The 11,521-nt window shown below is 40.0% G+C and overlaps 1 protein-coding gene across 1 annotated transcript; it reads left to right on the plus strand.

The window, feature by feature from the left end:
• The first annotated feature begins 2,605 nt into the window (after positions 1–2,605).
• map2k2a (mitogen-activated protein kinase kinase 2a) lies at positions 2,606–10,760 on the plus strand. The gene is made up of 11 exons (XM_029500774.1): positions 2,606–2,694; positions 2,895–3,105; positions 3,703–3,849; positions 4,007–4,084; positions 4,618–4,669; positions 6,771–6,895; positions 7,489–7,702; positions 7,864–7,928; positions 8,054–8,115; positions 8,846–8,891; positions 9,005–10,760. The coding sequence occupies exons 1-11, from the start codon at positions 2,606–2,608 to the stop codon at positions 9,113–9,115; spliced, it is 1,200 nt and encodes a 399-aa protein (XP_029356634.1). The 3' UTR covers positions 9,116–10,760.
• The last annotated feature ends 761 nt before the right edge of the window (positions 10,761–11,521 follow it).

Genomic DNA, 11,521 nt, shown 5'->3' on the forward strand with positions numbered 1-11,521 from the left:
AGTTTGAATCGTTGTAGTTGGACAATGTTCAGGTGTCATGGCAGAGAGCTTGAAAGTGAAGTTGTGTGCCATCCTTAAATTTTATCATTTACCCCTGTAACCAAATGTCAAATAGTCTATGGACTGCTGCCTAAAATCAACAAAATGAACTGTAAAAGAGTCAGGAGTTTATAAGGTCATGTTCACATCAAAAACTAGATTCTGAGAAATGAAGATTGTTGGTGCCAGACTGCTTTTCTCTTGGGATTTTCAGACAACAGTCTCTTGAGTTTACTTAATGGTGCAACAAACAATACATCCAGTGGGTGGCGGCTCTGTAGATTTAAAAATGCCTTGTGGATGAGCCAGGCCACAGAGGAGAATGGTCAGACTGGATGAAGCTGACAGGAAGGTTTTGGTACTTTATAACCACTCTGCACACATATTGAATCTCAAAGCAGATGGGCTTCAACAGTGGAGGACCATATCTGGTTCCACTTCTGTCATCCAGTAACAGAAAACTTAAGCTGCCTTGGACACAGATGACAGCCAAAGTCTGGAAAAACAGCCTGCTCACACAATTCGGATTTTTGCTCAGGCATGCAGATGGCTGGCATCAATCGCAGCAGTCCATGGACTCAACCTGCCTTGGTTACCCAGGCTGGTGGTTGTGTTGTAACAGCGTGGGGAATGTTTTCTTGGCACAGTTATGGCCCCTGAATATTAGTCATCACTGGAATGCCACATGTTCTTGCCAAAAGTTTGCTTCCCTTTATTTAGTCACAACTTACCCATCTTCAGTACGATGATGTAAAGTGTGATAAAGTAAAAGTTGTCTCAAGTTGGTTTCATAAACGAGTTTCATGCACTCGCCAGCTCTGAATCCAACTGAGCACCTTTGGGATGTAGAAGAACAGGAAGTTGACAGCATCTGAGAAATCTGCAAAAGTGATATAATGCAGTCATATTAAGAGAATCTCAAAGGAAAACGCTGTGACATCAACACTAGAAAATGTGAAGCTGTTTGGAGGGATAAGGCAAGGACTTACCCACACTTCTCGTAGGAAATCAAAATAGGCATCAGCAACTGAGAGAATGCGGAAAGATTCTTTGTTCTAACTAGGTGTTTAGCTGCTGTATTCTCAAGATTATATCGTCTTTTTTAGATAAGACACATTTGTGAGTTGATGAAAGTACAGATAGGAGGGTAGGATTTGCAGTATTAGGAAAATCTTCACACTGTTTCAGTAGCATCAGGGATGCAAACAAAGAAATGAAGCAGTTACATTCATTCATCTTCTACAGCCTATCTGTTCCCGGGTCTCGGGGATGACATGACATACTAGTGAACAAATATGGTGACAAATGGTATAATGCACGCTACCATAGGGACAGAAATACAAGGATCTCTCTCCTACCTGCCCTTACAGTGTCACGTCTATCATTTATACAACCTGGTAAATCTCTCAGAGGTCACAAATCTCTTTCGTAGGGTGGATCTAAGATGGCAACATAAAAAAATAAACCCTATATCTGTATTTTACTCACTTCCTTGTGAGTAAAACAGTGAGTTGTACGTCAGAATTTGACCAAGAAATGTGTTAACACATAAACAGGCCAAACGGGCAGATTTACGAAACTCTGAAGTTTGTTGTACATTGATAACCAAACGTGTGTTTTATGGCCCCTTCTCACCACTGGGGGGCAGTAACGTACTTCGCCGCTTGTTGTCTAACTGTCTTTAAACACATAAGAAAGCAGCGGAGGGAGGCTGAGATGTGGATAAAGTGTCTTTTTTTTTTGTTTGCATCATTAGAAAACAAAAACAAAAACAAAAACAAACCGATGGTGTTTTTCTCAGACGGCTGCCGTCGTCCGTCCCCTCCCGCTGCCTTCCCGTGCGCTCCGCCGCGCGGGCCTCAGTCTCGCGCTATTTAATGCAGGGCTCTCCCTGTGGGTGTCACAGGTCTGATGCTGCAGCTGCCGCTTCCTGTACCGAAGCTCCTGTCGCTCCGCAGCCCCACACCCCGAGCTCGTAACCCGGAGGGATTTTGTTTGCTGGGACGCCGCCGTCCTGCGGAGGGAAGCCCCGGTGTAGCGGCCGGTAAAAAAAAAAAAAAAAAAAAAGCCCGTGGAGGCTCGCCGTCTTGCGGACGCTGAGCAGCGAGGAAGCCGCTCTTTCGGACGGGAGAGAGGCAGGGCACGATTTTTTTTAGATATATATATATATATACTAGAGCTGGTGCTAGCTTAGTAGCAACTAGGTGGCTAATGGCTAGTAGCAGCCGGTAGAAAAACCCAGAAGATACAGAAAAAAAATAGAAATGTGCCAACTCCTGACGCTTTAAATGCGCCGGATAACGACGTGACACTTAAGAAGAACCCGGAAGCGATAGGTTTTTATCACACTGGTTTACTGACATGCTACCGACTGTATACTGATCTTGCTAACGTTAGCTAGCTAACTCACTAGCCACCTAGAGCTGACCCTGTTGCTCCCCTCCTCTAGACTTTTGAACAAGTAAAAAATAAAATAAAATAAAATAAAAAAAGAGCAGCAGCAGCAGCTCGGCTCATAACAGAGTAGTGGTTTATTTAGAAAAAGTCGTTTAGGGCAGTTGTCGACATGGCTCCCAAAAGAAGACCAGTACCCCTGAACATAACGCCAATTGGGGAGGGACAGGCCACCTCCAACACCATTGATGCTGCATCTGAGTGAGTAGCACAACTCTGGATTCACATAGTTTGAACTTCCGATGAAGGGAGAATGACCATTACTGTCCTGGGTTAGAAATTATTCCAATTTATCAGCACTGTGTAATATTTGTTCCACGTGGAGTTTTTTTTTTTTTTTTTTAATGTGTCAGTCGCATCTGTCATCTCTCTCTCTCTCTCTCTGTGTCTCTTACTCACAGAGCCAACCTTGAGGCTTTACAGAAGAAACTGGGAGAGCTGGACCTGGATGAGCAGCAGAGGAAACGACTGGAAGCCTTCCTCACCCAGAAAGCTCAGGTTGGGGAGCTCAAAGATGAGGATTTTGATCCCATATGCGAGTTGGGGGCCGGGAACGGAGGAGTGGTCAACAAGGTCCGCCACAAACCGTCTGGTTTGGTCATGGCTCGAAAGGTGAAAATTACTGTTTGTTGAATGCTTTCTTACAGGTGACTCAAAACACACAAGATTCAAATACAAGAATACACAATATGCACTATATAAATCACAATTTATATCTTAACTATGCAGATTGTACATACTTCAGTGCTTTATTAGAAAAATTATATTTTACAAATATAGTTATGTGTATCTACATAAAAAAAAAATGCTAAATCACTTGAACTGTCTTCATATAGTATTGAATACTTAAAGAAAGTTGGGAAGTCTTTTTTTTCCACCCATTTTAGTCAGAACAAGTGAATAGAGATAGTAAATGATTGGGGCTGCATATGGAGTCTGCAGTAACAATTTGAGCAAGCTCAAGCATGTAGGCTGTCAAGTTGTGCATTGACTTGTTTCTTTTGTTGCAGTTAACAGTATTTTAAAAAGATAAATGTGAAATTCAAAATAACCTATCTTGCGATTTCTAATAAAGCCACGTGTCAGTTAGGGTCAGCCAACACCTGTGATGCGTGTTGTTTTGAGCTATTATATTGTGAGTGAATCGCTACATCCAGTGCATTTGTCTTTGTTAAACAAACACTTTGTGTTTTCATTTACACCCCCTAGTTGATCCATCTGGAAATCAAGCCTGCCATCAGAAACCAGATAATCAGAGAGCTGCAGGTGTTGCATGAATGCAATTCGCCCTACATTGTGGGCTTCTATGGGGCCTTTTACAGCGATGGAGAGATCAGCATCTGTATGGAGCATATGGTGAGAGACAAACACTCAAATTGCTTTTAGGTGGTTGAATGCGACTTAGTGAGTCTTAGTGTGTTTCTTTGTCCAAAATATAAGTAATAGATAATAAGAAGGCGTTTAGATGTTTAAATGTCATGTTGCATTTCAATTGTGTTTATTGTTATCACAGGATGGTGGATCCTTGGACCAGGTCTTGAAGGAAGCCAGAAGAATCCCAGAAGAAATCCTGGGAAAAGTTAGCATAGCTGTATGTAGTTCTCTCATGCTGTTACTTCTCTAAATTATAAGTTCTACATTTTGGTTTTTGATAAAAATGTTTCCTTTGGGAATTTAATCCTTAACTCAAGATAAGTTTATCAGTTATAACACGTTTCTAATTTAATTTCTAATTAAAAAATGTCCAATGGTTTAGTGTTTAGTAGCATCTTACCACACATGTTTTTGCATTTGAATTGCTCCTCCATTGTGGGTGTGTGTCACTTGTGGTGTTGCTTCACTATATGTGTCTTAACCAGTCATGCATTAGTCACAAACAACATAGACGTGAGTTTTTTTTACTTTGGTGTGTGTCCAGTCTAAATAACCCAAGTACAAAAAGGAATTGCTAAAGTAATGTTTTTTGGTTTTGTTTTTTTTTTTTTTTTTTTGTTTTTTTTTTTTTTTTTTTTTTTGGTAGTAATGCAGGTGGAAGTTCATAAATGTATGTGTGTGTTTCCACAAACACATTGTTGTCAAAGATTTGGCCTGTTCTGATTTTGTTTTTGTGTTTTTTCTTTATAGGTATTGAGAGGTTTAGCCTACCTGCGGGAGAAGCACCAGATCATGCACAGAGGTAGAGATGTACTCTAGTCACAATAAATTACACTGATCTGAAAATCTACTGTGCAATATTTTCAACAATGCAGTATAAAAGACATCATTAAGAAAATCGAATAATGGGGGATTGACTAACAGATGAGAAGCATGTAGGGGTGCGTACATTCATATTGTGGTTATGTTACTAATCGGCACTCTTTTCAGATTAATTGTCTTAACTCCTGATAACTGCCTTCAGGAACCATGTGACCATGATGATGAAAGGTTTTGATACAAATTTTATTTGCCATTCAAGTTCTCAGTAATATGCAGTGTTAAAGGCAAGCAAATCGGGTTTCCTTTGCCAATCCCTGACATTTGGCTCATTGTAAAAAAATAAATAAATACATAAATAAATAAATAAATTGTAACAAAAAAGCTAAAACGGAAATATATTTAGATGTGTTTTTTTTTTTTTTTTTGTCTGGAAATTGTCATAAAATGTTTAGGAGTTGGCATACCATAAGGGAAGCTCGGCCATTTACAAAAAAAAAAGTCCAGCTCGTTTAGTAATAGTGCAATGTAGTTGTCCCCCTCCATTTATTTATTTATTTATTTATTTATTGCTCTGGTTTTTTTTGTTGTTGTTGTTTTTTGTTTTGGGGTTTTTTGTTTATTTTGTTTCTTTATAGATGGTTGTAATAATGATAATATAATGAGTCCCATCCATTCAATGTTTGGTTGAAGCAACCAGCAGAGAATGTTACAGTCTAAACATCTGATTTTTTTTTTTTTTTTTTTTTTTTTTCCCCTTTTCATGCACAATTTTCCACTCGCATTACCCCATGTTCTGAAACAAATAGAAACATGCTAACAAAGTATTTATGTAGGATTCATATTTCCAAACTCTTTTTTTTTTTTCCTGGTCAATGAAACCACTTCAAATGTGCCACACTAATGAGACTGGCTCCAGTCCTCCATGTACTTTTTATTCAAAATATGATTAATTACTTCATGTATTTTCCTCCACATGCATTGCCTCAACTTCTTCAGACAATTAGCATGCTAACCACAAGTCTGACTGTTATTTGGAAATATCAAGACTTGTTGATCAAAGAAATGTTACATGGGAAAAAAGTAAAAACCATTATCTGTGCAGGCCATAGCAAATCCAAAAGCTGCCAAATTTTCTTTAGAAAAGCAGCAACCCATGGGTGTGTTGTTATGAAAAGTACTGGTGAAGGCAGCGGTCAGACCTGCATAGTGCAGAGCAGAGAAGTCTCACAGGGTCGGTGGTACTCTAGGACAGAGTTGTCTGTGAGCTCAGGCAATAATTACAGCTTCTCAAATGTGATTATAGAGCAGCCGCACCCTGTCGACCCCTCCCACCATGTCTCCCTCCATGATTCTCCCACTTTTTCATGCCACCTCTTTTGCATTAGTTCTCACGTGTCCTTGGCCGGTAGGAGGGGGTCAGTCACCGCAGAGGACAGATTGCAGGGCACAGTCATACCCCATTATTTTTGCAGGATGTTTTTAGTGATGAGCGGGAAATGTGGAGGACCGGAGTTGTTTCTACAACAGGGGCTCAGCAAGAGACTGGCCATTTTTGCCCTTGGTTGAAGAACATGGCACCACAAACATAACTTGGGGGTACTGAGCGTGCCACCCACAGACCTCATGCTGCACTGCTAGTTCTGGTCAAAACATTTGTCTCTGAATAATTGTTTTGACAAATATTATTCTTCGAACATAACATATGTCATATCTCTAAAATTTCTTCATGCTATAGTTTTTACTTTCCTTGAACATGTTAACATCTACATGTAATACGTGCAATTGATATAGTCATATATGAACAAATACATTCATGCCTCATGCATAATCCCTATGTATCAATGTATTAATATATTAATGTGTAGACACATTCATATCATTCTGGGAGCAATCTTAGTTGCTCTCTGCTCCATCATAATATGTCAATGTAAGCATTTTTTTTTTTTCATCATGACAACTACAAAGACTGACTGTTAAAGTTCATCGTGAGGTGTTCTGCACAACATTTGAGATACAACAAGAAAAAGAGTTGCACTAAAATTGACATATGTTTGTTTGTCCACATCCCCTCTGCCACATAGATGTGAAGCCCTCCAACATTCTGGTCAACTCTCGTGGGGAGATCAAGCTGTGTGACTTTGGTGTGAGTGGCCAGCTCATAGATTCCATGGCCAACTCCTTTGTTGGAACGCGCTCCTACATGTCGGTGAGTCAGCTCTGCACGCCTGCGCCCCCACCCCTTCTCCTCTGGCCCTATCCCCACTTTCCTTCTCCTCTTTTCTCACATTGCTCTTGTTCACTAGCCCCACCCTCTGCCTTCCCTTCCTCTGGCCCTCCCTCACTTCCCTGCCAAGAACTGAGGGCTGTGCCCAGGAAAGGACTCTTTGGCAAAGTGCTAGGCAACTGTGCTCACTTTTCTTGTCCTTCTTTTCCCTCACTCTTCGACACCTGGTGGGTGCAGTGCCGAAAGCTGTTTGCCTATCCCGTTCTATACTCACCTATGGAACACCAGCAGTGTAGAGACGCTTGTTTTTTCTTTGTAATTTATGACATATCGGTCGTTGCACTCCTTCTTAACTAAAGCAGTGCAAAGCTACACTTCACTTCCTGCCAAGCCATCCTCTGTCCTCTTGCCTCAACCGAAGCTCTCCATAACACCCCCTCCTCTGCTTCCTCTTCCATTATCCTCTCTTCTATTTCCTGTGCCTACTCCGCCCAGCTCCCTGCCCAAGCCTCTCTCCTGCCTGGTATCTTGGCTTTACCTGCTCCCTCTGACGTAGATTGTGTGTTTCTCAACAGCCGGAGAGACTGCAGGGCACTCATTATTCGGTTCAGTCTGACGTGTGGAGCATGGGTCTGTCACTGGTGGAGCTGGCGATTGGCCGTTACCCCATCCCCCCACCAGACACCAAAGAGCTGGAAGCCATCTTTGGACGTGTTGTTATGGATGGAGCTGAGGGAGAACCTCACACCAACATGCAGAGGCCCAGACCACCAGGCAGGCCTGTGAGCGGTATGAAACCTGACGCCACACAAAAGTCATACTTGCCGTGTTTACGACATTTCTGCATTAATCTTTGAGTGGCAAACATTTTGAAATATAATCTGATCGTAAACATTGCTTAATATGTGTAATAAATATTCATTTGTTGAATTGTGCAAACTTGTTCACAGGACATGGGATGGACAGTAGACCTGCCATGGCAATCTTTGAACTTTTGGACTACATTGTAAATGAGGTGTGAGAAATAACAGGTTGCACAATATACTGTGTGAAAGACACGCACAACTGTCTGCCTCTTAAACCTACAGAAGCGCACAGCATTGTAACTGTCTTGATCTTTGCCCCTTGTTTCTTCTTCAGCCACCACCTAAACTGCCACATGGTGTCTTCACCAATGACTTCCAGGACTTTGTGACAAAATGGTGAGCGATTCAATGACATGTTTGACTGAGCTATATTTAGACTGCTCTTCAAAAAAAGGGATAATAAGGGCTTATCAGAAGTATAAAATTAGTTTATCACAGTAAAATGTTGAAATTGTCTTCTGACAGTAAAGTACAACAGCTGAAGGAAATGCAGTCTTGTTCTGTATTAGGTGGTTACAGAGCTAGTTTAGAAATATTAATTCAACTCACTCCCCAAAGATTCCTCACTTAGAAATGTGAGCACAAACTGCTCACATTAGAAAAACTTTAATGTTTATCCACATCACAGTTACCCTTCCTATTTAAAAACATAAAATTGCATCTGTTCTTCTTCATTAAAAAATTCAGTCCATAAATGTACAAATATTGTTTATTGTAAAAGTTTAACTGTTAGACATGTGATGCCTCATGTTTCGCTGTAAAGTCAGATTCTTTGTACTGGCACTGAAGGTTTCAAGTTTCAACATTATATCTGTGTAATGGAAGTACTGAGGAACAGCATTCATCCGAAATAGTTGTAAGATCACAAACTCGTACCAAGAAACTTCGACAGATGTGAAAGCAGCTATCCAGTCTCAAACTAATGCACACAATATTCTGCACAGTTTAGCACGAACATAAAAGTGAAGTAAAATTAAGGAAAATGCTTTTTTGAGTGAAAGGAGACTTAACATATTTCTCTAAAAGATTTTTCATCTCAGTAATTGTGTTGTTTTTTTGGTTGCAGTTTGATTAAAAACCCAGCTGAGAGAGCTGATCTGAAGATGTTGATGGTCTGTATCTGACTTTCCTTTACCTGAATGTTTGATAACTGAATCAGAATCAGAACTTTCTGTTAACAGTTCTACCAGCGCAAACAAAGGTTTTCCTTTTGGCTTTCTTTCAGAGTCACACATTCATCAAACGATCAGAAGTGGAAGAAGTGGACTTTGCGGGCTGGTTGTGCAAAACCATGGGGCTCAACCAACCCAGTACCCCCACCCGAAGCACCGAGTGAACAAGCCCCCACAGCCCTGACACACCTCTGGGTCTTGCTTGCATACACATACATATACTGTACATACACGCACACAAGCCATCACACATGTTGGCAATTTTTTCATCTGGCTCTTGGGTAAAATGGTTTTGCCCCCATCCCCCCATTTATATCTTCACCAGCAGCAGGGCCCATTGAGTCATTGTACTGTAAGACCACAGCTTCACCATGCCAGTGTCAAGAATAGCCACAGCTCACTTCTCCACACTGCTCCAGAGGATGTGAAGCACTGAAGGGCTGCCAGTGTATCAGCTGAATTTGCGTTGATTGACAAAGTTCTTTTGTATTGTTGACTATTCTGTATTAATCTCTTTTCTATGGCAACAGTTGATGGCTTGTGGGACTGTATTTTATTAAAATAACCTGCTGTAGAGATTTGTTAGGCTTAAAATGACCAGAGAGAAATCTAAACAAATTATCTACTTGCAAATTCTAAATTGGTTTTATTGAAGGTGAATGCAGATAGTTTTGATTTAAATTCCCCATGTCCAAGTCAATCATGCTAAAATGTTATCTGAAGAGACCTTGCAATTACCTCCAATATAATGATCAAATTTGTGAGTAGTCTGTGCAGGACAAATGGGCCTATAAGGAGTCACTTTGTGAACAGTCACAAACCAAAGAGGGTACTCATCATGACTACTAAGGTTTTTCAATCTTTTTTTCCTCCTTCTTTTTTGTATGCACAGTCATGAACAGTATATCGATGTATTTTGAATGTTTTAATTTCTTTCCTTGACAAACATTTCGTTTCACATCCCACACTGCGTGTCTCACATACTAAGCGGCATATGCTGTGGAGGCCTGATATATGCCAGAATGTCTTTCTTGATATTGTGAAAACAATGATCAAAATGTATTCATGGGATGATATAGCATGGTTTATTATCTTTGTTATATTGTATGTGTATTTTATTTCCCAAGATCATGGTGGGGGTTGTTAGCTGGTGTTTTTATCAAAAGCTTGAATCTCTGCAATGTCAATATGGAATTTCAATCACATTGACTAATCTAACTTTTTGTTCTCTTAGTTGTTGGTCTGTAACTTCTCCTGAAGTGTAATTGGTTACTTTTTCACTGTACTTCTACGTGTGGCTCTCCAAGCTTTCTCTTGGGACACAACCGGAACAGATGTGTGCTTTTTTTTGGAAAAGACTTGGGTTAAATGGCATTGAAAACCTCCTCATTGTGATTTAACCCAATTGCTTGTGAAAACAGGTACAAACCAACTGTAAGTGTAACTTCAGTAGTACAAAAGGGTTTGACTGCAAAATTTTAACCCAGGTCAGTGTTGGTCACGTGGTGGTGTTACATGCTAGCCTGCCGTCTTGCTAGAGCTCTTGTATTCTCTCTGCTTATGGCTGCCCTTTCTTATTCCCCCAACAATGTGCATTCGTTCAGAGCAAACTGGATGCATTGTCACTTGTATGTGTACAAAGCTATATACAAAAATTACAGCAGTACTATTTTGCAGTCTTAATATACAAATTTTTGATTTATGTAAATGACAAGGGAGAAGAGTCATTTTATTATAATATAAAAAAAAATGTGTTGGATATGGTTATAATGTATAAAAAGATAAAAATAAAACTTATTTGTGAATGTACTTCAGGTTGTTACTCATTAATGACATCTATTAAGATCCACTGTCAGTTGACAAAGTTACATGCTCCACTGAGAACACCTGCTTTGGAAATCTGAGTCTTAGCCTTTTAACTGCTGATGGTGGGCCTCTAGGATATTCCAGATAAATAAGATGGAGGGGGGGGAAAATTATATATTGCCCCAGCAAAATTAAACTTTTTGAATGTATCAAAAAGGCTAAAGTAGCATCTCCCTGGAAGGTTAAATGTTTTGAAAAGATAATTAGACGTTATTATATTTATAAAAGTGAAACGGAGGGTTTTGTTATGAATAATTATCTTCCAGCTCTTTCATCTTTGACTGCCTGTGCGACTCAGCTAATTAGCACGTTACCATAGCAACAGCATTTCCGCTTTATTGGGCCAGCTACCTAATTGGGGATAAACTTACGATTTATGAAATGGTACTGACGAACTTTGAAATGGTAAGTGCACCTTTTAATAATTAATCATACATTTTGATCAATTAAGATACGGACTTTTTGTCATAATTGTCTTTTTTTGGGTGCGTGTGTGTGTGTCTGGGATCTTTATTAATCCGACAATGAGCGGTGATACGGTTAATGGCGACTTTCCCGTTTAAAATCGCCATTATTCCCTTAATAGTTACTACGTGAGTATTTGCTAAAGTGATTTTGTTCATACACATGTAGGCCTCTTCAGTGTTCAGCAGTAGCGGGAAGAATTGTGCTTAAGTACACTTTTAAGGTAAATGAGAGCTTAC

This window comes from Echeneis naucrates, chromosome 4 (assembly GCF_900963305.1).
Source record: "Echeneis naucrates chromosome 4, fEcheNa1.1, whole genome shotgun sequence".
NCBI lineage: Eukaryota > Metazoa > Chordata > Actinopteri > Carangiformes > Echeneidae > Echeneis > Echeneis naucrates.

What these genes read in the sequence shown, in the direction of transcription:
- map2k2a (XM_029500774.1), top strand. Translation starts at nt 2,606, where the DNA reads ATGGCTCCCAAAAGAAGACCAGTACCCCTGAACATAACGCCAATTGGG. An exon ending in GTTTGGTCATGGCTCGAAAG is followed by an intron (nt 3,106 to 3,702) that starts GTGAAAATTACT and finishes TACACCCCCTAG; the next exon opens with TTGATCCATCTGGAAATCAA. An exon ending in CAGGACTTTGTGACAAAATG is followed by an intron (nt 8,116 to 8,845) that starts GTGAGCGATTCA and finishes TTTTGGTTGCAG; the next exon opens with TTTGATTAAAAACCCAGCTG.